The 27,851-nt window shown below is 35.6% G+C and overlaps 1 protein-coding gene across 6 annotated transcripts in view; it reads right to left on the bottom strand.

The window, feature by feature from the left end:
• Nucleotides 1-1,079: 1,079 nt before the first annotated feature.
• The window catches only part of HIPK3 (homeodomain interacting protein kinase 3), a 92,243-nt gene continuing 65,471 nt past the window's right edge, over nucleotides 1,080-27,851 (bottom strand). For 3 of the 6 annotated variants that reach the window (XM_077863527.1, XM_077863529.1, XM_077863530.1), the window contains exons 3-17: nucleotides 25,117-25,240; nucleotides 17,874-17,993; nucleotides 17,159-17,245; nucleotides 16,232-16,416; nucleotides 14,794-14,953; nucleotides 14,290-14,413; nucleotides 10,109-10,230; nucleotides 9,723-9,850; nucleotides 9,460-9,621; nucleotides 9,241-9,303; nucleotides 8,665-8,961; nucleotides 8,223-8,363; nucleotides 6,309-6,544; nucleotides 5,888-6,015; nucleotides 1,080-5,001 (exon numbers count right to left, since the gene is read on the bottom strand). In XM_077863527.1, the coding sequence (XP_077719653.1) occupies nucleotides 4,525-5,001; nucleotides 5,888-6,015; nucleotides 6,309-6,544; nucleotides 8,223-8,363; nucleotides 8,665-8,961; nucleotides 9,241-9,303; nucleotides 9,460-9,621; nucleotides 9,723-9,850; nucleotides 10,109-10,230; nucleotides 14,290-14,413; nucleotides 14,794-14,953; nucleotides 16,232-16,416; nucleotides 17,159-17,245; nucleotides 17,874-17,993; nucleotides 25,117-25,240 (2,554 nt within the window). In that variant the 3' untranslated portion in view covers nucleotides 1,080-4,524. The remainder of the gene's footprint in view (nucleotides 5,002-5,887; nucleotides 6,016-6,308; nucleotides 6,545-8,222; nucleotides 8,364-8,664; nucleotides 8,962-9,240; nucleotides 9,304-9,459; nucleotides 9,622-9,722; nucleotides 9,851-10,108; nucleotides 10,231-14,289; nucleotides 14,414-14,793; nucleotides 14,954-16,231; nucleotides 16,417-17,158; nucleotides 17,246-17,873; nucleotides 17,994-25,116; nucleotides 25,241-27,851) is intronic. The other 3 variants (XM_077863528.1, XM_077863531.1, XM_077863533.1) reach the window with 3 other exon arrangements.

Raw genomic sequence — 27,851 nt, 5'->3', positions numbered from 1 at the left:
GGCGCGATCCTGGAGACCCGGAATCGAATCCCACGTCGGGCTTCTGGTGCATGGAGCCTGCTTCTCCCTCTGCCTGTGTCTCTGCCTCTCTCTCTCTCTGTGTGACTATCATAAATAAATAAAAATAAATTAAAAGTTTGCTGAGAGATTATTTATTCTCACTGGCGTGTTCTGTTAGAATGCTCTCCAAAAACCTCTCCTACTGATGTTCCTCTAATGTTTAATCCTTGAAGTATGGGATGGTATTTGAGGACGTAACTTAATTGACCTGCTACAACTACATTCTATTGAGGTCTCATGTTTACCTTTTTTTTCTTGGGGGGGGGAGTGATGGGAGCAGGGAGGGGCAGAGGGGAAGAATCTTTGGCAGGTTCCACGCCCAGCACAGGGCCCAACGTGGGGCTTGATCTTACGACCCTGAAATCACGACCTTAGTTGAAATCAAGAGTCAGATGCTTAATCCACTGAGCCACTCAGGTGCCCGCTTGAAGTCTCATGTTTTTTTCTTCTTAACAATACATGTGAATTCCATACTCTTTATTCATGCATATTCAACAGAAATATTTGCCTCAAAAAATAGTCAAGGAAACAATATTCAAGTGAAAGGCCCTGGTTATCTTGTGGGTGCAGTCCTTCTGGAACACTGCCTCAGGCCTCGGTTTTAAAGGAGGGTCGCCTGGGTGGCTCAGCGAGCTCCACATCTAGCTCCATGCCTAGCAGGGAATCTGCTGGAGACTGTCCCTCTGCCTGTCCCCCCTCACACGCACACTCTCTCAAATAAATATTTAAAACAAAACAAAACAAAACAAAACAAAAAGAACTGGTGGAAAGTAGATTAGTTATGGTTAGACAGCCTGGTTCGTAGATCAGATTCACCACTCAGCGCTGGGACTCTGGACAACTTACCTAAATATTTTGAACCTATTTCTTCATTTATACAATGGGGAAGATAATAATGCCATCTCACAGTGGTTTTGAGAATTAAATGAGATGGTGTAAGTTATGTACTAAGTGTTACTAACCTCCTTCCTTCCCTCCCTTGTAAGCAGTACTGGGGTAGAAAAAAAGTCAACAAGCTGTTTGCTGCAATATATATATTTTAATTCAAAGTGAATCGACAGTAATACACCATAAATTCTTATTTTGACACTCACCAAAATAGTCACCTGGAAAACCCGCTTTTTGTGACAAAGTACAGAAGGCTTGGTCACATTTAAATCACTGAGAACTAGAGAGAAATACTAGCGCAAACCGTAATAGACATTACATCCATAAAAATTTTCCCAGTCCTTATTGTAATATTGCACAGTGCAATTGCTACATGGCAAACTAGTGTAGCATAGAAGTAAAAGCAAAAACAAACCAAAGAAAGAAAGCCACAAGTCTAAAATTGTTAAACAGTTAACAGTTCAAACTTAGTAATCAAATCTATCATTGGGTTCATTAAAACAAATCTTCCTACACCTTGCAGTGTATGATTTAACTTTTACTTAACACAAATCAAGATTAAAATTAGTAGTAGAGATTCAAAAAAGTGAAAAGGCTTTGCTACTACAGTAACATATTTAAACACCCTGAAGGAAAAGAAAAGTAAATATCAGGGTATTTGGTTAAAAGAAAAAACACAATAATTTGCAAATTAAAATAGTATGCAAATATGCAACTTGGAAGTCATGCAGTGTTTTATTTAAGAAAGCAGTAAAACCAAAGAAAACTGGTAAAATGGTTTTAAAGAGGGTATAAATCCAAATTCTCTCGTCAATGTTAAATTTAGATGTTAGCAGGATTGACATTTTTAATTTTTAAAACACATCTAAAAGCCCATGATTGGAATCAGTTAAGAGCAATGTACTCAACTAGGGTATGCCTTTATCAAACTTTACTATTATGAAAACATTTACTATCCATTTAACAAGACCATCTGAGTCTTGGTACTGAAATACAGAAAATACGACATTTCAGGGTAGTAAACGTGGCCCTGAATGACAATAAAACTGCGCCAGTTTTGTACCTGTCATACAAACAGAAATCGATCCTTTGCACTTGGTGTTTCTGAAACATCCGCTGCCAGCATTGATTCTTTTCTGAGTGAGCAGATACCAGTGATCTGCTGGACCATATAAATAAAATTAATAAGCTGTGGAGGGCAGCAAGTTTACTTAAATAGTGACTCCATAAATTTGCCATCTGTAAATAATCTTTTAAATTAATCTTAGGCTACTCGTTTTTTTCTGTGTAATATATATATGTATATATATTTCTATTTATATAAAATGCATAGAATTGATTACTAAAAACACTGAAACTTGTGGGGAAAATTAAGTCCTTCATTTTCAGTGTGACTAAAAATGTACTGCTGGTTTTTATTTTATGATCTAATACTGTAATTTTTAAAATCAATTTCAGGCACATTTATTTCATTGATGATTATTAAATAAAACACTGCTTGTGTTAATGGAGTAAAGAAAAGTTTATCCATTATTAGCTTATTGTCAACGCTGCATTAGAGCTGTACTAGTGGTATGCAATTCATTTATCAAAGAAATGCTGTAAATCCAAAACATTTGGAGAGTTTTATACTCAAATGCTTTGTACTGTTTATTCCAGTAAATGCTGTAAGATTATATTCCAGATTTTTAAGGAAAAAAAAAGTTAAGTCAAGCCTGCAAGATACAGCTTTCTCAAGTGTCTACAATGCCAGTATGAAAATAAAAAATTAAGTTACATTGATAAATCCAAGTTTTTTATATGCAGTGATGAGCACAAACATTAATAGAGATAAAATACTGATGCAAATAACACACCCCAAAATAACATATGCAATTATTTTCCATCATTTACAATACAGTAGTTACAATGACACTCCAAACAGAAAAGCAAAGTAAAAAATCAAACCCCAACTTCTATTTCATGTAATTAGACTTATACAGAAATTAGAAGGCTAAATAACAACTAGTTAATCACCTAATTTCACAGCTATCTGAAGTGGCAATCGTTATATAGCAGCTTATCTATGATACATTCAAGATAAATGATACAATTTATTACTTGCCCATAAGCTAAAACACAGCCTGTTTAATACCTTTCCTTAAGTTCCACCTCTACACTACAATATACTTGAGGTCTATGCAAAAAAGTAGCTACCTTTTATATAGGAAATGGATGATTAAGTCTTTGGTGCTGTAAAAGCAACTTCATTTAAACATAACCACCACCATCACCAAAAAAAGAAGGAAAAAAAGGGAAAAAACCCAAGACACACTTCCTAGGAAAGAAAAAGCATGTAATTTCTGTCCCTGACGGAATGTATTAAATAAGCAAACACCACCAACAAGCAAAACAAGTACTACAATGTAAAAATATTTTTAAAAAAAACCCTCTCACATGCATAAATGAAAAATTGCACACAAAGAACTCACATCTTTTCAAGCTTCAATAGTAAATATTCTGCTACTATTTATTAAATACTGCATGGTTTGCCCAAGCTAAGATGAAACCACATCATGAATCAATGAGCATTTTGCATTTTCTTTCATTACCTACTCAAAGTCATGCCTACTGCACCTCTAAACATTTTATTAAATCCAATTATACAGCAAACACTCCCAAAATAAACTTAAGATTGTATTGCAGTTTCACTTAACAGTATATAAAATGCTGTGTTGTGACAGATATCAACTATCCATTAGATACTGAATCAATTTTTCTTAAGCACTACTAACTGCTTGCTTTTCTTGAAGCTAGATCATTCTGAAAAATCAGACAGCAGAATTCAGCTATAGCAAACATGCTGCCCTCTTAGTAAGGAAAAAACAGCTACGACCTGAAATCATACCACACAAAACTCAAAATGAACATTACTCTATCAAAAGAAAACTAAAGAGTAGATCTGAATTTTAAGTGCTGCAGTCCTCAACATTTATATATAGGTAATAACATTAACAACCTCAAATATTTAAGGCACTATGTGTGGGAACGGTTTACAATGCAGCTGAGATTATTGGAACAACATTTAAGAGCAAAGTCTAGGCAACATTTTGCCCATGCAAAGACACATGCAAATGTAAAGAACGATAGCTCAATTTCTTAGGTAAGTGACCCAACATTTATACACTAAGACACAGATAATACAATTCACTTGTATGCTGTAATTCTGACGTATGTGCATCTGTTGCTCTAAGTCTGTACACAGAATGGCTTCCCAAATGTGGATGTGTCTTGCACTAGTTAGAAGGCAATTTTATAAAAAATAGCAGGAGCAAAACTGGACTTCTGCTCCCATAAGTCACCTGTCTAGAGTTACTACATAAGAAGATAACATGACCAAAGACAAGTTATACCAAATGTGCAAAACACATTAAAAGTGAATTTTTTTTAAAGCTCAAAGTTGTTTAAATTGCACCCAAGTCTACATGATTCAAAAATAATTTTCTTGTGCCATGGCTAATATTTATTAAATACCATGTTTTTATTTTTAATCAAATGTTTATATCATTGAGCTTCCTCAATATACTCTTTGAGTTTTCACATATATGGATACTGGCTGAGTTTTGTTGGACTCAATGGAAATCCAGTATATGCAGGTGATGCTGCAATGTAAGAATGTGGTGGGAAGATTGGTTTGTACTGAGTCTGATGAATGGTTGGGGATGGTAACAGACGGGGATTTATGCCCACTGGGACTTGGTGAACTATGCCACTGGGATGAGAGATATTGTAAGTTGGATGCTGTAACATAGGTCTTGAGGTACATGGAGAGGCTAAGAGGTGGGCCACTGGTGCAGCACTACTGAGGGTAGCTGATGATGGGTATGGAAGTAGAGTAGGCTGTCCTCCAAGATGCGCACTTCCAGCCAGATGGGCATGCACGGCTGTGTGATTGGGACTTCCATGGGAAAGAGTGAATGGATTACTGGTAACACTAGTAGGTATATAAGCTTGCTGCCTTCGATGTCCGAAGTTTCCATTCCACTCTTGATGCCCAGATCCAAAGTGCTGAACCTATCCAAAAACGCAAACAAAAAAAGACAGAATATATATTTTATCAGTTAAAAAGCAAGGAAGAAAGGGAAATTACAAGACACTCTGTAAGTGATAATCCACAGAGGATCGCTCAGGTCTCCACTTCTACTAAGCACAGAGAAGAGTAAAATATCAATTTATACATATTAATATTAAACATTTTAATATTATACTTATTAATATTAAACATTTTAATATTTATTGCTATCTGTTGTGATAATATTAGCATTGCCACTACTACTGCTAGCAGTATCACTATCATCTTCCCATCACTACTAATCACTACCACTCGTGGAACACTTATTTTATGTATGGCTAATATAGTACATATCTGACATTACTTAATTCCAAAATGACCCTCTGTTATTATTCCCATTAACTGTGTTCCACATTTGTAGAAGAGACCTGGCCAACGTAATATACATACTACCTGGTAAAGCCAGGATTTGAACACGGGTCTGATTCCAAAACCTATTATCTTTTCTTTCCCAAAGTGAAACACAACTGCTGAGCATAGCACTGACCAGGTGGAAATTACTCAATAAGATAGGACTGTAACCACAACTAACACAACAGACGCAGCCATCAATCCTTTAGTGTGCATTCTGAGTGGAAGGGTCTAAAATAAAAGACACACGAAAAAAATTGTTTAAGAGAATCTAGAAGCCTAATCTTTCTGAAGAATTCAGGTTCTATGGATAATCTGCCTCATTATCCTATTATGAGGCCAATTTCTCTTTAGTCACATGGGATGATGAAAAGGCATACATTTTTCAAGACTGTGTAGTTTCAGAATCTTTCTTTCCCTCCAAATGAAACGCTGCTCATTTTGAACCCAAAGACTCTAACAGCTTCACAAACATACCTGACTGAAGTTCAAATGCTGCTGCTGGAATGCTGATGTCAGTTTCTGCTGACGATTACCCACCGTGGAAGGCTGGTTTAATCTCCCGGGAGCGGATCGGCCTTTTATCAATGGCTGGCATATAGAATCTGGCAACGAATAAAACATTAGACAACTGATGCTCTTCCCCTTCTTATATTAAAGTTAGAAAGGTCTTCAGATATTTTACACTGTACTGATCTGACAACCTTAAAATTAAATACAGAAAAGATATCTCATGGTTTTCAGCACTAAATGATAATAGAAAAGATTTCCTTTCTGTGACAGATTTGGCAAGATTAATTGGAAATTCAGAGATGACTGTGGCAATGTTGTTCTCTAAGGTTCCCAAATTAAGAATTTTTAAAGGGATAATCAGGGAAATAGGGCAGACTCAGTTTACCTGTGTTTGACATATGCTCATCGGCATTTAATCCATTCTCTAGTCCCATTGGTGGCACCACAACAGTACAAACAGCTGGTTTGGTTTCTGTGTTGGCAGAGGTTACCAGTTCTGTGTTTTGGTGAGCGTCCTCCACAAAGCTGCTCTCTGCAAAGGGACTGTCATGTCCGGAAGAGTCTGATGTTGGAGAGCCATCCACAGTATCACAGCCACTTTCCTGTTCTTCATCTGACATACTACAACAAAGTATTTTTATGAAGAATATGTTTTTCAACATTACATCTAAAGTTAAGTACTATCCAGGCTCTAGTAAATTAATGAGAATCATATTCAATTATTCGTATCAATTATAACTGCTACCCTGCCCAATAACATTTTTTTTTCATAGACTTTCTAAACACTCGTATTAGTTCTCTACTCAGACTGTTAACCCTAATTCTATCCTGTTTAGGTACATCATTCTGGCACTTACATTTTCTCTCCTTGCCTTTTCCACTTGATTATTAGTTCATAAAATTCTACTTCATAAATTCCTGAGAATCTCATCAAGAGACTATAAAACATGCACTATTCTGGATAATTTAAACAAAATGTAAAAAACATAGAATCACGTGAGACCTGGATATTTCAGTCTAAATTCTAATGTTAGGATTCGTACCTGTAGTGGTAATTGGGGTCCTTTTAACTAAGCAGCTATCTGAAAGGTCCTTCCCATCTCTCCAAGGGCCTACCCAGAATCCCGTATTTCCCTTCTCTTCCTGGCTCCCTCAGACTATGATAATCTCTCCCCTCTTGGAATTCCTACAGCACTTATAGTCTCTTTTTTTTTGTTTTTTAAGATTTTATTTATTTATTCATGACAGACACACAAAGAGAGAGGCATAGACATAGGCAGAGGGAGGAGAGACAGGCTCCACGCAGGGAGCCTGATGCGGGACTTGATCCCCGGACTCCAGGATCACACTCTGAGTCAAAGGAGTGTGATCAACCACTGAGCCATCCAGGTGTCACTGACTTATGGTCTGTTTTAGTCATTCATTTCATACTTAACAATTTGAAGCATCTCTTTTTATCTATCTATCTATAAAATTTATATATATATATATATATATATATATATATATTTAGTCACATATATAAACTGCCAAACCATATTATAAGCAATTTGCAAAAAGACATGTTAAAACTTCTTTACATCTTCCAAAGTATTCAATACCATGTTTCCTGACTAAGAAAAAAAGAGAAAACAAATATACAAAATTAAGACTTAAAGGTTTTTCAATTTTTGTTTCCACTAAAAAAAGAATTTCTAAAAATTGAGATCAAACATGTTTCACTGAGATTTTCATGGCTTATCTTTTAATGTGTTGGTATATCATGCTGGTGAGGAAAGGCTCACTACTTTAGTGGCAATGCATGTCCCTGGCCAAAAAAAAAAAAAAAAAAAAGAGTAGGAAAGGAAATAAGGATAAAACCATGCAAATCAATCACCAATGAGAGAAAAAAATCATATTGGATACTTTACTGACAGTAGGTTTTACTACTTTATTATGCAAAAAATTCCTCTTTTATTCTGCTTAAATGTTTATTTTGCTATATGTTCTTATTCTAAATTTAAGTAATAATTCTAGTCTACGGAGAAGTTGACATGGCTTTTTCTAGCCTTTCAAAAACAAATGCTTCTTTAAACATCATTTATTAGAACCTCAATTTTCCTACTTAAGATGTGTTCTACAAACAAAAAATATTACTTAAAACCAAGTTTCTTAAAAAAAGCGATTTTGTTAAATTGTGTCCAAGAAGAGAAGCCACTGTGGTAAGCTGACAGTACTTATTAACATAACCAATAAAAGAAATCACAGGCTTTTTAGTAGACCTAATATTTATGGCATACTACCACTGAAAGTCCTTTACCTGTTCGGTCTCTTGCAAGGGGATGGGCTGGACTGCCCTGAGGAGCTGGTGCTCAGAGTACTATCAGGACTACTTAATGAACACATCCGATCTATATTCAAAGTGCTCTGGCAAGCTTCACAATCCAAACTATCTTTACATCTAGTGAAAGAGGGATGGGAAAAACAAGGGTCAAAAATGAGAAGTAGCCAAAATTTACATTATTTATTTAATGAAGGCTGGGAAGCAGTTCAGAGTGACCTACATTGACAAAAAAACTAAAAGCTTACTAATACAGAAGAAATGCGATAATCATCATGTTAATTGCTATTCAGGATGTTTACTCCAAAGGACACAGAGACCAGGGGTTAAGTCCCAGAAAGTTTTTTTCTCACCACACCAGAGGGCGCCATCACTATTTAACGATACAGTATAAACACAAGGAACTGCTTTTGGCACTTACTCTCTGAGTGAGTGTCTCTGCGACGTCTCCTCCTCATCCGTGTCACTGCTAATAGTAATCACACTCACTGCAGGGCTTGGGGAGTCAGCAATGATGATGGTTTGCCGCTGTTTGTCTGAAACTGATGAATCAGAGTCCTGCTGGACAGATGTTTCACAACAATCTCTTGCCCCTCCTTCTGAGTTATGATTGTCCTGTGTTTCTACACAACGTACTTCCTCGACATCTTTCCCATTTACTATCTTTGGAGAAATAAATGTTGAATGAGGGACATTCGTATTCTGCAACGAATTACTCCTGTAATTAAAGGAATAATGTGTCATTTCTATAATCAAAACATGTACCTAACATTTTCCTAAGATACCTAGTTAAAATCAACAACACGAAGCTTCATTTGTTCAAGATCATGTATATCATATGCTAACATATAGATCATTTCATAAATATCTCTAGAAATATCAGTGTAGATTGCAGTTACATACATTAAAATTGGTCATTTTTCGGTTAAATGTGATATCTGAATGTCTAAAATTATATGTAGATAACAAATCAAAAGGGCAATAAAGACAATCTTACCAACTGAAAGCATTTATTTCCTCTCTTCCTGGCTCCCATTCCATTAGTTTTACCAAAATACCTCTGAGAAATTGAGAAGGGAGCTGGCTTAGTGTTTGTAACAAAGCTATCAAAGAGGTCATTTTGAATAAAACAGAGTGACCCTTTAGTGTACATGCAAAATTTACTTTAAAGATTATTTTTCAAAATGAAGAGGAAAGTTAAAACATTGATACCAACCTGTTCTGGCACAGTTTATTTTTCTTTGCAGTGGCAGGCTGAGGCCAGACGACATGTGCAATGCCCACACTAATTGGCTGCGGGGCTGATAAAGTTATCTGATTGGTTAGAAGAGGTTGTGGCATCACTGAGCTATAATGATTACTGTGTGAAATCATTTTCCTAGGGAGAAAGTTTAGGGGGAAAAAAAAAAAACTGAATCCCTTCTAAACCAAGATCTACTTTGCAAACTTCACAAACAAGTATTTTTGTTTTTAACTTACCCCCAGTCTCCAAGCCTTTGTGAACCAGCCACCCCCTCAGAAGTTAATGCAGTAGTAGCAGGAGCCATGGGTGTTACCTGCTGCCAGGCAGGTACGAGCATCTGCTGTGTCCTGCCAGACCACGTCTGCTACCACAAAAGCAAAAGAAAAGCTAGTTAAGTTACAAGTAATTCATCATTACTACACCTTAAGATCAAAAATATATTAAAGTAAACAATCATTAATAACTATGTAAAACTTAAGGCCAATAACTACAAAGATCGAATTCCCATCCAGATCATTTTTACTATTTCTCAACAGCACAGGCTTTTGATCATGTGGATCAGTGCCCTTACTGGAGTATAAGGAGGACAGCACATATGCAAAAATAATTTTTTATTACCAACCTGAGAAAGAACTCCTGGTCGGATCTGTAGTGGCTGTACAGCTGGGGCCTGTGTTACAAGTGGAACTGTATTATCTACTCTTATTGAATAACTAGTGGGTTTACCATGTGTTGCAGGAATACCTGTGAAAAAGTAAAAAAAAAAAGGTTCTTAAATCAAAACTATTTCTGAGTTAACTTACAAAGCTCTTTTAAAATTCAGGGTGCCTTGGTGGCTCAGTCTAAGGTTAAGTATCCGCCTTTGGCAGGAATCAAGACTCGCATCGACCTCCTTGTTCAGTAGGGTGCCTGCCTGCCGCTCCCCCTCTGTCAAATAAATAAAATCTTACATTAAAAAAAAACTGTTAATTTATAAGAATTGCCAAAATTCTGATTAGGATTTTAAAACCATCTTCTACATAAAAATGTTCATGACACTAACAAAGCACAATCTATTAGGAAAGTGAGGTTCTTTCTATCTACACTTGGTACATCATTCCAAAAATTGATATAAAGCTAACTCCTGCTGCTGCTTCAAAATGCATACCACCATGTTGAATCATTTATTTGTCTTGAAACTTCCCATTCCTTTTAAAGTTTGCTATTCTAGCTTTATTTCCTTTTCAAATAGTTTTGTCACTATGAAAAAAGACATGGAAAAGTGACTCTAGCCCAACATCCTGATCTTCTAGTAGGTAAATGTTCATCATTTCATATAAAGTTATCTGTGCTTAGTATTCTCTTCTTAAAAACTAAGAGGATAAAAAAAAAAAAAAAAAACAAAAAACTAACAGGATCTTACACTCTTGGCACCAAAGGGGGAATGTTATAACTTCACACTTCAATGGCCATGGTGATGGTTTACATGATTCAAGAAAATTCAGGGATGACACACTCATTCCAACTTCCAAAGGAAAAACAAAAACAACTTATTATGCCTAATATGATGATACAGCTAAGCTCTGACCAATGAAGCTTACTCTACTAGTATTCCTAGTAGAAAGCTGCTAGAACTCCAGGACAAACATGTTTCACTTTGCTTACCCACTAGGAAAATTAGAAAGCAGGCCTGCCAGTCATGTTAATCCTGTTAAGTGATCTTAGGTGTTTCTGATCAACCATAGGAGAAGAATATTACAATTGTTTTCTTTTACTATTGAAAAATAACCTTATACTTTCATTGCACAAATATAAGTATTAATCCTGAAGAGAATGTTAATTTGTGTTTATTTTTCTTCATAGAGGGTTTTATCCTACTATCAGGGCATTCTACCCTCGAGCTCCACCTAAAAAGGGATTAAGTTTAACAAAGACCTATGGATAATTTTTTTAAGACTAACCTTCTTACCTTTCCAAAAAATCATGTTTTGATTGGCAAATTCTCCAAGAAATGGAATATAAGCACACTCAGGCGGTGTAGATATATGGCAGCAATAGACCATCTCATCAGAGAAAAAAAGCAGAATTCATTTTGACAAGGATGAAAGGACAGAGCAAATTCTCAAATCCCAACAAAAATTGTGTTGCCCTTAAATTCTCCTCCTAATTGATGCCTTATAATGAGAAGAATTCTCCTATTATCTTCTCTCCTCATGAGGTCTAAATTATTTTTATCAAATTCAATGTTGGTGAAGATTCAAATTTTCTACGGAGTTATTAGGCTAGCTAAAAACGTCACCATTGTTTGATCAGATTTGCTTTAATACCTGCACAGCAGGGCACAAAAGCTTAAAAGGTTGTTCTAGTACAACCGGAGAATTTTGTTGGAATGTATTTGATTCTAAAATAGTTTTCATCCAGAGGGGATGAATAAGTAGCTCTTCAGACTGCCAAATAATGTTAAATGCTTGTTTAATATATACTCAAATCTGTTAAATAAAAGCTTGGCTAAGTCTTTCTCAACCTTAAAAAGGTATAAAGTTATGGATATAGTACCTATATATCTATACCTATGTGTATTATGTGTAATACGGAAAATATATGAAATTCATGATGAACCTAGACACTATAACCCAAAATAAAAAATGTAAAGTGAAGTGGAATAGACATAAAATTTATTTAAAAATACAGACTGTAGCAGTGCCATAACTGCCACCCAACAGCTGCCCAACAAGCATTTAAAATGTTTCTTCAGGGCAGCCCCGGTGGCGCAGCAGTTTAGCACCACCTGAAGCCCGGGGTGTGATCCTGGGGATCCGGGATCGAGTCCCGCGTCGGGCTTCCTGCATGGAGCCTGCTTCTCCCTCTGCCTGTGTCTCTGCCTCTCCCTAGCTCTCTCTGAATAAATAAATAAATCTTTAAATAAAATAAAATGTTTCTTCAGAATGGAGTGGTGGCACATTATGAGGGAAAGTGGTAAAAAGATCAAATTGGGATTTTCTACAGAAATACTAATGCAGATTAGAGAGAAAGCTTTCATTTTTAAGCAGATACTATATACTAAGACAAGAAACAACAAATCAACATATTCATAGAGCCTACATGTCCTGCTACAACTGTACCTGTTACATAATCTAATAAGTATTTTGCTTTGTCTTACTGTTAATTCTAATTCCAAAATATTGTTCTGGACATTTAAAATTAAGGTTAGTGAGTTTGAGAGGATCTCTTTTCCTCTGTTATCCTTATTATGAACGACTCATATAGCTGTTGGCACATGTATAGAAAGGATACTAATCTTTTATTAATTATAGGTACATTCAAAGATAAAAGATTTGTCAGACACCACATTGAATGTTTTAAGAATGATGCCTGTGTTTAGAAATGTGTCTCACAAGCCCCTTAAATTTTGCTAAAAACAGAGGGCAAGCTCTGAAAAAAGAGCTGCCATTCTAAATCCTGATGAGATACCCCACACCGTAGATGAGTGACCCTCAAGCTGACTATGGCACACAGGGGAAAATTATTAGAACTTCAGAATCTGGAGAGCCTGGGTGGCTCAGTGGGTTACATATCTGACTCCTGGTCTCAGCTCAAGTCTTCATCTCAGGGTCATGAGGTCAAGCCCCTACTGGGCTCCACGTTGGGCATGGAGCCTACTTAAACATAAAAGAACTTAATCTATTTATTAGTACAGAGTAAAAAGTCATCCAAGTGAAAATGCATCAGTCAAGACCCCACTTACATGATAACTGATTTAAAAATAAAAAAGCACCAGTGTTGGGCACTCAAGTATTTGGTAGAAGTAAAAGGTCTCCCACTCACTACCAAGTAGTGCACGTCAGCCATGCTTTGGGGTCACTGGGGGATTCCGTGCTGATGAACCTCTTGCTTTAAGATGGAACCAGATTAAAGCCTAGAGGGACAAAATGCTAGGGAAAGATCTGGAAAATCACATTTTATTCTTGTTCCAGCTGGAACATTTCCTGCTACTGTCCTTTCAGGACCACTAACAAATTCCCTGGTTCGAGAATTTACAGTGTCTTCCAAGACATTCTGCCGCTCGTCTCACTTGAGGCTTTGATTTGCTTTTTATCTAAAAAAGGGACATACTCTGGGCAGCCCGTGTGGCTCAGCGGTTTAGCGCCGCCATCAGCCCAGGGTGTGATCCTGGAGAACCGGGATCGAGTCCCACGTCAGGCTCCCTGCATGGAGCCTGCTTCTCCCTCTGCCTGTGTCTCTGCCTCTCTCTGTGTGTCGCTCATGAATAAATAAATAAAATCTTTAATAGATAGATAGATAGATAGATAGATAGATAGATAGATAGATAGATAGATAAGGGACATAATTTAAATTAGTCAAAATCGATCTCTCTCTTTTTGAAACCCAAAGTATGAGCAAAGAACAAGACTAAGATTTGGGGATGGAATTCCTTTGACCAAAAGTTCTCAAGTCACTTTACTGTCTAGTAAGAAAGGGCAGATAAAAAGGTACTTATCTAAACCTCTGGGGCTGTGATAACCACAAATGGACAACCCACAGCTTTCCAAGCTCGTTAATTTCCACTACGGTGTTTCATCGTGCTAGGCTCTACAGGAAATATAATTATCATATGACCTATTTTGTTGGTGATGATTATTTACGGGGAGCTCCAGTCAAGGGAGGAGTGCCACTGGTCTAAGGGCTACCGGCCATCTTAAATTAAATTCAAAAGTAGTGCTAAATGTATCAAAAACTATGCAACATATTTAATTAATAGATGCCTAAATTTGTTTGAAAATAATGTATGCCTAAATTCAAAGTGTAATGTAAATCAAAGAGTACCTTGAATAGCTGGGGGACAGATAATCAGAGTCTGCTGAAAAGCATCACCACAACCAAAATGAGCAGTTCCAGCCTGCAGAGGAATTCCATGGTGCACCACTGAATGAGCAGACGTGGTTAATGCCTGAAAGGACCAGCACAGGTGGCATTACCCTAAGCAGCCTTCTAACTGTTACACGCATGCTTTACAAATACAATTCAAATATACTTCTTAAAAACATAATTCTATGATAAAAATAGACCTAGGAACAGATTTTACTCTACTTTTCGTTGAACTGCTGCACAAAAAAGGCAGGTAGAGGATACTGACACAGTAATAGGTGATAGGAAATAAATGAACTTCAGCAGATATGCTCCAATTGTTACTCTGAAATATCTGAAAATTTCACAAGATAACCACAATGAGACCCTCACCAGCATGTGACTTCTAACTGCTGACACCACAAAAGCAAAATGAGCAATTATAAAAAAAAGTATAAATTATTAAATACTTTAAGTTCTTACCTGATTTCTTAATGTGCCAATTTTAGTAAAATTTGCTGTCAGATTAGCAGTATTGCCTGAAGCAACTGGTCTTAAAAGTGAAGTTTTATTATGATTATTTGTGTCACATGAATTTGGGTGGGACTTACAAATATCCATAATATGAAAACAGGACTTTACACTGCAAAATAAGGGAAAGGTAATTGTAATATTATCTAAATGTTTAGAGCAGTTTAAAATTTAAATTTCCAAAAGAAAAAAATTCTGATTTGAGTTTAATCTGCATATTTCCAATACTACTTCTACCAGAAAAACCTACAAAAGATTGAATTTTAAAGCAAGTGAAAGTATGTCTTATATCTGCAATATTTTCTAAGACCTAGTAGAAAGTATACTAAGCAATAGTAAGCATTTTTTGACTAGTACACTATTATTTTGACCCCTGCCCTAAATAATTTTTCCTAAATTTCTAGATCTCTACATTCCTAAACTACTGGTATAAAGTATACAGTTATCGTGTTATTTCAAAGTGCTTATAATATGGAAATCATTGTATATTTTTAAGTATTGGGGAGGGGGGTGGGGAGAATAGTTGAGATTTATAAAAATACCAATTTTAAGGATAATCCACAATGTAAACTGGTATGTCCCTATACTTTCTTCAGTCATCTGAAAATATTAGTATCAGTCATTAAATAATATTAAGTTATATTAATACATTAAAATATTTTTAAATATTTAAAATATTAAAAGAAAAGGTGTGGGGCTCAAAGAATCCATAAGATTTGTCTAAGGTAACTGTGATAAGACCTTCTCACTTTCAACAAATATTTTTCTCCACTAACCCATAAAAACCTTCCTTTCCTTCCACAACACAAAGAAGCTGTGGGCAGGGAAAGCAAATGGTATGGGAAGAAATTAAAGAGAGTTTGCAGGGCTCAAAAAAGAGTGGAAAACTGTTAACACTTTCTTTTATTTATATATATATATGCCTAGCTTTATGGTAAGAATGTCCTATAAAAACAAAATCACTCAGTCATTTCAGTACAGTATTTTGGGAAAAGAACATTAGAATGCAACTCAGGGGATCCCTGGGTGGCGCAGCGGTTTGGCGCCTGCCTTTGGCCCAGGGCGCGATCCTGGAGACCCGGGATCGAATCCCATGTCGGGCTCCCGGTGCATGGAGCCTGCTTCTCCCTCTGCCTGTGTCTCTGCCTCTCTCTCTCTGTGTGTGTGTGACTATCATAAAAAAAAAAAAAAAAAAAGAATGCAACTCAGATTTATATTCTGGTACTATTACTAGCCTATGTGAATTTGACCAAGTTAGCTTGACCTCTTTTGACCCAGTTTACTTTACACTGAATAAATATATTGAAGCATCTCTTTAACACACTAATTTTCTATAGACTCTTAGTATTATTTCTCTAGATCATTTTTAAAAGATTATAAAGTAACATACTGGTTGCTATGAGGGAAGTCTAGAAGATGTTTCATATTAACAAAAGGATGGTTCAGAGTCTCAGCTGGAGTAATTCTTAAATCTGCATCAATCAGCAACATTTTCTTCAAAAGACTAACAAATTCTCTTCTATCAGCTTTCTCAGCCAAAAGATCACTTCCTTCCAAATCCATCACTGTGTTCACCTACAAAATCAAATTTCAAGTTGTCAGAAAAATAAGCCACAGAAGGAAATATATGTTAAAGATTCACAGTTTAAAAAAAAAATAGGGGATCCCTGGGTGGCTTAGCGGTTTGGCGCCTGCCTTTGGCCCAGGGCGTGATCCTGGAGTCCCGGGATCGAGTCCCACATCAGGTTCCCAGCATCCCAGCATGGAGCCTGCTTCTCCCTCCTCCTGTGTCTCTGCCTCTCTCTCTTTCTCTCTCTCTCTCTATGTCTATCATAAATAAATAAATCTTAAAAAAAAAGAATTAAAAAAATATATAAATAATAAAAAAAATGCCTCAACATAGGAAAGAACAGAGAACTACACTTATTTTGAAACAAGAGTGAATAACTGAGTTTAACAAATTCACAAAATGTTTCAAGGTACCAACTAAGATTCAAAGCAAGGGGAAAAATTTTTAACAAATACCCATTTCTGACAAAATATAAGGAAAAGAAATTTGGATAGCTAGGATTTTCCCCTCTTAAAGAAAACACTTTTTACTAAAGCATAGGGACGGTACAAATTAAATACTTCATAAAGACAAATGCAATTTAGTTCCTCAGAGGCTGAAATATTAGAATCAGTTTTGTTGGAAAAGCTTAAATCCAGCAAGCACTCTATAGTCATTTAGAAGATGATTAACATGTGGTGGCACCCTCGGCATTTTCAAGTCCATACCATAAGCATACAAGATAACAAGCGTGACTGTGATACTTACATGCACTATATCATCCAGACTGTTGAATATGTACTTTCTGGCTTCTTTAGACTTCATTCCTGTCTCTGCTTCATGTTCTTCTAGTGTCTTATTGGATATATCAAAAACAGAAAATAATATATTATTATCCACCATTTGGAAATTCTTTATTCCTTTAGTTCTGGTACATTTAGTCAAATACACTGAATATTCTAAAGTAAGGAATTTCAAAAGAATAACTATCAAAAATGTACTTTTTAAAAGTACAAAAAATGAGAAGAGTTTGGTTCAGGGGTTGTGTGTGTGTGTGTGTGTGTGTGTGTATAATTAACTGGTTATAAAGCTAATCAATGAGATGATCTACTAATTCCTCAAAAAGCCTAGAAAAAAAAATTAGGTACTTGGGTTATTAAGTAAATGGTGAAATTTAGTCCCTGTCCTATAAAGCTTAATAATGGGAAACTGGGTAGAGAAGATGAAACGCACAACACAAAAATAATTACATATATAAAATTTTAAAAACTATTTAAGAGGAGTTAGTAATTATGTTGCCAGGTTAAAGAATGAGCTAAATTATTCAGGGAAGGGTTTTGTTTTCCCATTAGAAAAAGAAGGGAGGGGTCAAAAATGAAAATTCAAAAGAAGAAATATAGTAAAATAAAAATAGGCATGGAGAATATTGTCCACACGAGGCATCTTAGAAAAAATGTTTTTCTAATTTTTTTTCATGAATTACCTTTAATCTCCAACCAGAATGAGAAATCTCTGTTTCTCTGCAAAAAAATCTTGTGGATTTTGTGCCCACATTTAACAACTGTTCTCCTGGTAAACCTTGAGTCTGAGAAATATATCGAATCTGAAAAATAATTTATAATAAAGAGTTAATTTTTTCATGTATAGATACTAATTGAACACTTATTCTATATCACACACTGAGCTAGATGTTATGTCAAGAATTAAATGACATAGTCTATGCCCTCAAGAAATTCAGTCTAGTGGGAACATACAAGTAACAATTTTAATACAGGGCTCTAAGTACCATAATGAATACACACTTACAGAAAGAGAAGGGACACCTAAAATAACTGTAGTCACATAAGTTCCAGAAGATGTGATGCTCAAGTTGAGTCTAAAAGGACAAGTTTAAAGAGTTCTTTAGCCCTGGAGGAGTGGGGAAAACCTGATTACAATTTATGCTAAGGTTGTACTATGAGTAAATAAGCAAAATCAGGAGAAAATACCTACACATTCAAATCCTGGAAGCAGAGAGGTTCACTTAGTGAAAAATGACAAGAGGTAAAACTGAACTAGCAGGCAGAGGGGCTTTAGGGTAAGGGTCAGTAAGGTAAGAAGTTTAATCTGTCCTCTTTCCCTCTATAAGTCCCAAATGCTCCTAGTTTTATCTCTAAATCTGCATCTGAGAATTTCTAGCCCTGGAGCTGCAGATCCAACTGCTGATTGAAACTCTCCACCTGGCTAGACTTCCTCAAGTACCTCAAAGTGAACAGATCTTAAACTGAATTTTCCCTTAAATCTGCTAGTCCTCATGTAATTCCCAGCAACAAATACCAACCACCCAAACCAGAAACTTATATCAGACACATACCTCCCCCTCATCTCTCTCCACAACATCCAAAACCCTAACAATTTTACCTCGTTACTACTTTTCTTAACTGTACCTTCTCTCTATCCCTCTTTCAGGTCTCCTTCAATTCTGAGTTCTACAATTTCATAAGCCTCCAAAGTAGTTTATCTCCCTCCCTAATGATGCCATCCATTCACCCCCAATTCATCATTCACACTGCTAACAGACATTCTGGTAAAACGCAAATTTGTTTCTCCCCTTTATCAAATCACTTTACTGCCTACGGGATCAAATCCAAATCTCCAATCACGGCATTACGGGCCTTTTGGCTTTCTGTCTTCCCGGCTCTTTCCATGGTCCCATAAAGGAGCAGCCCCATCTAGTGCCATGCTAAACTTCTGCATGGTCTAATGTCTCCTTCCTAAACTGCTTTAACTCCTACTTATCAGCGTCCCTCTGCGCCTCCCCACTCAACTTCACCAAATCCTACAACAAACTTTACCATTCCTACCTTAAGACCCAATTCATGAACTTCTCTATAAAGCTATGACTAACCATCTCAAACAGAGGTAATCACTTCCCTCTGTGTTTTCATCACAGCTAAAACATAACCATTTTAATGCATTTACAATACAACATTACCAGTCTTTTTCTCATGTCTCTTGAGTCTCCTGACAACAGAAATGTTTATACATGTTTGCATCACCAATTTTACATGTAATGATAACTAAAATCACCACCTTACAAATCAATTTCATTTCATTCAAGTGTTTTGGTGCCTTGCTCTCACTCCACATTCCCTAAGTAACAAGAAGAACTGAGTTCTTTTACAGAAAAGAAACTGAAAAGAACTGAGGGTCCAGTATCTAGATGCTACATCAGAGTCTCTCAGATGGTAGAAAAGATATTCAACAATTCAACAAACATACACAGACCATTTATTATGACATATATGTCAGAGGCTAAAGATATACAGATGAATAAAACATAGTGACAATCTGCAAAAGCATATAATTCAGTAGAACAGATAAGTGTATAAGTACATAATACGCAATTAAAGTATAAAACACAGTTATGAAGAAGAAAACAAAGTACTAAAAGAGCACAGAGAATAGGGCAACTAATGTACCTATGAATTTGAGAGGGCACCGAAAACAAAACAAAACAATGGCAACTGATCTTGGGAGTTTCTTTTTGGTCATAATGCCTAACCCATCTTCGGAAGAAAAACTGTTCCATCTATAACCCCTAACGCGTGAAGGGACTCAACCTTTGCTTCCTTTGTCCCTGAGTAATGAATGGTGAAAACCTGGCTCAGAAGCAATTAATTCATAAATTCATGTTGTGAACTCAACTAGAAATAAGCTAACAAGCAAATTAGATTTACAATGTCAGGAATATCAAGAAATATCAATCACGGTTGAGGGATGAGCTAACGAGTTATAAAATGGAGCTGGGGTTTGATGGCCATGCTAACCTAACCAAAGTTAAGAGTGATCAGAAACTCTGGGTAGCCAAGTTAGAAGCAGAACAGAGAAAAGCACCTGAAGAACAGCAAAGTCACACTTAGGATCTGGGACCAAAGGAAAGTTCTATCGATGTCTATATTAATTCCATTAAGTGTTGTTTTGAATCCAAAGCACCTCCAACTCCACATTCCACAAAATCCAATAATATTATAGCCCCATTCTTAGATTTTTGTGACAGTCTACGCTTACATAAAGGAATCTTACTTGAGCCACCTTATTGAGAAGGTCTCTATGTAACCCAAATAGCCTGACAAAAAGAACTTTAAAGATCCGCACTCCCTCTTAACACTCAGGAGCTGAAATAGTGAACTTCAGTTTTCTTACATAGGTTATGATTTGAAATTACGAAGTAAAATAACTTGAATGAAAATTCAGACTTTTAGCTATTCTGGATGAGATTCTATCTAAACTCCAACAAACATTTTGCAAGAACAATCAACATTTACCAGTTAATATCATTCATCCATCCATCCATCCATAAAAATATTATTTAATTCCCTAGAATGTTTTTTATATTTCCCTGGTAGATATAAGTTAAGTCCAATATGCAAAACACCTTTAAGACGGTATACCTACAATTAAGACAGGAAAGGATTCAAACATAGTACTAATTCTCTAAACACACCACTCGTTTATGTACAAATGGAAATGAAATGCACATATAAGAAAATATAACACACAATAAAGTCTTAAAAAAAAACAGTGTCTAGTTGTTAGAATTCAAAATTCAAAGAGAAAATCGCCTTGGAATTAAGAAACAGATGATAAAAATGATTAAAGAAGCTAGAACACAACCCCGGAATGGAAGAATTAAAATAATCTGCATATTTGCTCCTGGTAACTCAAATGTGTTTAAGCATAGAATAATTCTAAGTCTGCTGTTAATTCCTTTCACCTCCTTTGGGAAAAAGAAACCCATTATTGAATTAGAAGGTTAAATAAAGGCTAGATAGAAGACATACCAACAAGAGTAAAGAAAGAGATAATAAGTTACAATATATTTCACAAAGTATTTTTCCAAATTTCCCACATGCACTTGAAAAGTGTGTATTCTGCAGTTTTACATAGTATTGGGATGTAGTACTCTATGTCTGTGTATTAAGTCAACTTAATCATGGGTTAAAATCTCCTATATACTTACTAATCACTTTTCTATTTTTGATCAATTATTGAAAGAAATGTGCTAAAATTTCTAATTATGATTGTGGACTTACATATTTCTCTTTTGGTTCTGTCAACTTTAGATTTATTTTATTTTAAAGTTATTACTATATGTATAAAATATAGAATTGTTATATGTTCACGTTGAACTGAATTTTCCAAAATAATTGGCTAAGCTTCCCCTCTTTATAAATAATGCTGATGTATCTGTAATATAAGAATACTTCTGGAAAAAAAATTTTAAAAAAAGAAAACTTCTGTTGTTAAAAGCAACGTTATTAATAAGAGCAAAACAGAAAAAAAGATTATCTTGTACAACATACATTCTGAAAGATAAACATTTGGACAAAATGATAAACTGAGCTCCTGGCTCCATCCCTAGAACTCAATCTGGAGAGAGAGACTACCAGCGGAGGTTGATGGATTTGAGAGACTAACAACCATGAAAACTCTCTTCGAGTAATATCAGAAAGAGAGTGGTAGGGTGAAAGTAGAGTGTGTAAGAGCGCCAGTGCCAGAATCTGAACACAGATTGGAGCAGGGTTTATTGGTCCCTTTTAACTCTCCCCCATATTGCCTTGAAAGTATCATTAGCATAGGTAGTGGAAAGGTGGTCCACTGCTAACAGCATAGATTCTGGATTCAGTTTGCCTGTGTTGGATTCGTGGGCAAGTTATTTAACCTCCCCACACTTTGGTTTCCTAATTTGTAAAACACAGGCAATAGCAATATGCATCTCATAGGGTTGTCATGAGCATTAAACAAACTAATCAAAGTGTAGAAACAGTTTCTTTCTTTTTTTTTTTTTTAGAAACAGTTTCTGACACATAAAATAGTTCAATAAATATAAATCAATTATATTGCCATTATCCACTATACTGCCACTCTAAGAGAATAAAAAGGAAGTTTAAAAATAAAATACCAACAGCAACACAATTAGGTGCCCAAGTTTATCAGGGCAGCTGATGACTGGAACAGGAACAGATAACAGATAAAGGGATATCCTATTGATGGTATCTCCTCACATTCTAAATACACAAGTGTAATCTAGGAAGCTGGGGAAAATCTGTGAAATCCAACCACATTAATAAATAGACTACAGTAAAAACAACCAAAAAAACACATAATGTGAACATTTTAATAGATGCATAACAACATTTGAAAGTCCAACCAACCTAGGATTTAAAAAATAATTAGAAAATTAGGAATAAAGGGAGTTTCTCTTATCTTGAAAATAGACATTTATCAAAATCTATATAGCACACATATATGGAAATGAGTATGAAGTGTAAGATTGAAAACAAGAATCCTTACATCATCACTCCTATTCACTTGTACTAATATATTTTAGAAAACTTAGACACTGAACTAATAATTATCAACTCTCAACGCTATATGCTAATATTTTTATTATTATACTCTTTTGTAATTAAAGTAATACATATTCTGAAAAAATATTGTTAATCTGAATCAGATTAACACCTGTTGCCAGTTTAAAAACCAGAAAAATCTATTACGGAATTTAGGAAAACTGAGTTTTGATCAGTGCCTTGTCTTAAACTACCATTGTGGCTTTTAACAAGTCATTTAATTTTTCTGGGCCTCGATTATCTCTTTTATAAAATAGGAAGGAGTGGTAACTAGATAATCTGTAGGGTCCTGTTCAGTACTAGTTCCAGTGTCCAAGACTAAAATAGTAAGTCCCCATCCAAAGTACAGCAGCAAATCAACTTGAAGTTGCCACTAGATGGTGTCCTGCTCCAGAATACCATACATGTCATAACTTGTAGACCACAAAACCAGAGGTATACTTCTAGCATCTGACTGGTACCTAAGTCCTTCAGCAACTAAGAGACTCTGGTACACTCCAACTAGATCACGAACTCTTTCAAACCTAGCAACAGTCTAGCATCTGTATTAAAGTTTGTAGTTGGTAAAAAGCTGAAGGAAACCAGGATGTATGGAAAATGTTACAGAAACTACCTTCTAAGAGATATGCTGCAATGAACATGGAGGGGAAAAGGTAGAGACTATAGGATGCCTAGCCTAAAAGAGGAGGTTCATGGGTAGAAAGTCATTGGAAGAAGAGATTAAAGTTAATGACATCTAATCTAATATTAAATGACTTTTAGAGTCATCTCAGCAACATGTAAGTCACCAAATTCATAACCTCTCATCTTTTTTTTAAGATTTATTTATCATCAGAGGGATGGGGGTACAGAGGATAGAGAATCCTGAAGGAGACTCCCCACCGAGTGTGGATCCTGATGCAGGCCTCCATCCCAGGACCCTCAGATCATAACCTGAGGCAAGTTGGTCACTTAACCAACTGAGCCACCCAGATGCCCCCCCATACCCTTTTGGATATAAAAAGTTAAGCCCTGAAAATCAGAAATACGCACATTTTATTGTTACAATCATGTCATGCATGCATTGTTCTATTTTGTATTTTTTCATTAAAAGTTAAATAGAATATCATTCCAATAAAGATACTTATTTACTAGAAGCACAAAATTGATGTAAGCATTGTTAATTTTGACTAATGTTTTCCACTAAAATATGAGTAAATATCTCTCTAATAAGGAGGATGCTATGAACCTTTTTCAAAAAAGAACCTTGTTATTGGGATGCCTGTGTGGCTCAGTGGTTGAGTGCTTGCCTTAAGCTTGGGTCGTGATCCTGGGGTCCTGTAATTGAGTCTTGCATCAGGCTCCCCACAGGGAGCCTGCTTTTCTCTCTCCCTATCTCTCTGCCCCTCTCTGTGTCTTTCATGAATAAATACATCTTGAAAAGAAAAAAAGAACCTTGGTATTAAAAAACAAAACAAAAACACAAGAAAATAGCAAACAACATTCATTGTCTAATGGAGGCTAATGAACAGAACTGAAAACTATCATGAGAAGTGTTTAATGAGGATGGCTGGGTGGCTCAGTGGTTGAATGTCTGCCTTCAGCTCAGGACATGATCCCGGAGTCCTGGGATGGAGGCCTGTATCAGGGTCCCTGCAGGAAGCCTGCTTCTCCCTCTGCCTGTGTCTCTGCCTTTCTCTCTCTCTCTCTCTCTCTCTCTCTCTCTCTCTAGAATAAATAAAATCGTTAAAAAAAAGAGAGAGAGAGAAAGTGTTTAATGAAATAATTTGCTGGATTCTACTGAGAATCATTTAAATACTGTTAAACTAGATTTTCAGTGTCATTCAAAAACAGCTTAAAATACTAAAGAGGGTTCAACTGACTGAAGTACTGAAGCCCAATAATTAATGGTTGTTGATTTAAGACCAATAGTTATGATGCCTTTTATTCCTTGGGAGTGGCTGACATTTCATCCATCCATCAAAGTTTGACACCCAAGCATACCTTTAATATTTAAATGGACACAGACCAGCCCTTTAAATGTCTATAGCATAAAAATGACACAAAAAAATCATTCCAAATGTTTTTGCAAAATCGGTTTTGGGGCCTGTGGATTGTAACTTTGTTTATAAAAGCTAACCTCACTTTTATAAAAGTTTTTAAAAACCAAATAGTTTTGAGATCTTGAATTTAAATTCCCTAAGATCTCAGGTTGTGTCATTTTATTTTAAAAAGATTTTCATGAGTATTATATAGCTGGAGAAATGCATTTCTATTTTTAATAATATTCCTATTATTTTTCTTTACATTCTACTGATTCTTTACAGTCTATCTAGATCATGACAGTTTTGATACCTGGTCATACTCCAAGGCTCCTGGGTAGAGTGGCCATCCAAGGAATAATTCTGCAATCACGCATCCCAATGACCACATGTCTATGGCTTCACAAAATGGCAACCCCAATATAATCTCTGGAGCTCTGAAATTAAAAAAGAAAAAAAGAAAGTGATTTTCCTTTAAAATTATCTTATTTCATCTGACATTCTAAGAAAAGTTAGCAAAATGACAGAGTAGCCTCTTTCTATTTATAGTAACTTTCACTTTTCAGAATTCTTTAAAGCCTAGACATAATCTTGAATTAAGCTTACAAGAGCATGATGAGTACAACCATCGCTAGGATAAAACCTCTATACTTAACCTTATAGAGAATTTTATTAACATTAAAAATAGGAAAAAGCACAGATCTTGTCTTTGAGACTACAACAGATTAGAAATAATACACTAGAAAGAGAACTGGCAAGCTATGAAATATACGCACTGTGACATCAACAAAACTAGAAAACCAGACATTGAGAGATAAGAGCAAAACAAAACAACCCCAAAGCCCAAAAGTGGATCTTGACCTAGATACTGCTTTAGAACACAGTAATAAATATTCACAAAACCAGGGCTGTTAGTCATCGAAAGAGACAAGACCAACTACACTGTATTCCACTTTAAAGGCAGAAAAATACAGAGTATCAAAAGAGTTAAAAAGCATTTTATGCACTTGAGGAGCTTTGATTACTTGGAAAATGTATTCCATGAAAAATATCATGCCCAGATAAATTATGTGCTACTTCACATGACTTTCCATGAGAAAACTAACCTTCTGAGAGGCTTCACGTATAGCTATGTAATTCCAAAGTAAGTCACACAATCAGAGTTACCCTAAACAGTCTCAAATTTAAGAAAAGTTGTAAGATCAATATAATGAATGAGTTTTTTCATGAACCACTAGAGAGTAATTTGCCAAATAACTGTAAGCTTTGTATTTCCTACAAACAAGGACATTCCCCCACATAACCACATACAATCATCAAAATCAGGAAATGAACACTGATACATCTCTACCATCTAAGCCTCAGACTCCAATTTGGCCAATTATAATAATAATGAATGTGTTTTATGGCAAAAGGATCCAATTCAGAACCATGCATCACATTTAGTTGCGTATCTTTTAAAATAGTTCCTCAAGTCTTTCCTTGATTTCTAGGACCTTGGCACAAGCTATTACAGGCCAGGTCTTTGTAGAATGTCTCTCAGTGTGGGTCTGCCTAATGTTTCCTCATAATTAGATCTGGGTTATAAATCTTTGGGAAGAATATTACATAAGTGATGCTTTTTCTCATGATGTGCTGTTAAGGTGGTATACAATTCTGATTTGTTCCAGTACTGATAATATTCACTTTGATTATTTAACATGGTGTCTGCTAGATATTTCCATTATCAAGTTCCTCCTTTTCCCCCCTGTAATTAAATATTTTGCAGGATTACAATTTGAGACTATATGTGTCAGTCGCTTCTTGTCAAATTTTCAATTTCTTCATTTATTTGCCTATGTGAGTATAAATTAATAGAACCCGATTTTATTCAATGAGTTATAAACCATTACTATAATTATCTATTTTGATACTCTCATTTTCTCAGACTTGACCAATCAGAACTCTCTCAACGAGCTACAGTCCTCATTAGTACCAGGATGGCACTGTTCCCAGGCCCTCTCCATATACATATTACATACAGTAAAACAAAATAAGGCTTCTGCTAATTTCTTTAACTGAGATTGCTGATTTTCATTATTTTCCTAAAGCAGGTGATTCTCAATCTTGGCTGCACATTACAATCACTTGGTCCTGGCCACATTCTATACCAATTAACTCAGAAACTCAGGGGTTGGGACTTGGGAATCAGTATTTTTGTAAAGCTCAAGGGTGATTTAAATATATGGCCAAAGCTGAGAACCAAAGCCCCAGGCTAAAGTAAAGTAGTTGGACCAATGGGAAGATTGCTCCATCTTCTCCCTACAGCTCTTCTGATCAGAGTAAGTTCAAGGGATAATAAATAAGGTATTTTCTACCATTGATTTGAGATCTGTCCATTGACTCCTCTCCTGGACATCTCTGCCATAATTGATACTTAAAATTCAACAGACTCTTACTCCACAAGCATTTGTTAAAAACAAGTACGTACTATAAGGCATAAAAGATTATTAGAACATAGTTACAAAAGGCTTTCATTCTATTGTCAAAATACTTAGTAAGGTTAGTGTATACATGTGAATTACATTAGTATAACCAAAAGCTGAACTGTGTAGAAAGGGGAAAAAACAAGTTACACTAAGTTATCAATCTTATATTCACAATATCATACAAAAGAAGACAGAGAAGATCTTATCCTTTTTTGTTCACTATGTTATACACAGAACCTAGCAGAGAATATGCACTCAGTAAACGTTTCTTAAATAAACCATTCCTACACAGTTGGGTCACACAAAACCAAGTATCAGACATAGGTCTGAGCTAAGCCTTGAGGAATAGAAATCTAGGCAGAAAGAAAGAGAAATGTCCACAAAAATTGATAAAGAATATGTACTAACCCATACCAGAAAAGATTCAAAGCAAAAAGTTTTAAAAGTATCAAGTAGAAAGCGATTCACTAGTGATGTTTCTTCATGTACGAATTTGAAATCTGAAGAATTATTAAGACTAACAGAGCTATAACTATGTAAGAGTTTTATGATTATTTTGAAATATTTACTATGAAAAAGT

Source organism: Canis aureus, chromosome 21 (genome assembly GCF_053574225.1).
Source record: "Canis aureus isolate CA01 chromosome 21, VMU_Caureus_v.1.0, whole genome shotgun sequence".
Lineage (NCBI taxonomy): Eukaryota > Metazoa > Chordata > Mammalia > Carnivora > Canidae > Canis > Canis aureus.
This window is presented reverse-complemented; position numbering and strand designations above follow the sequence as displayed.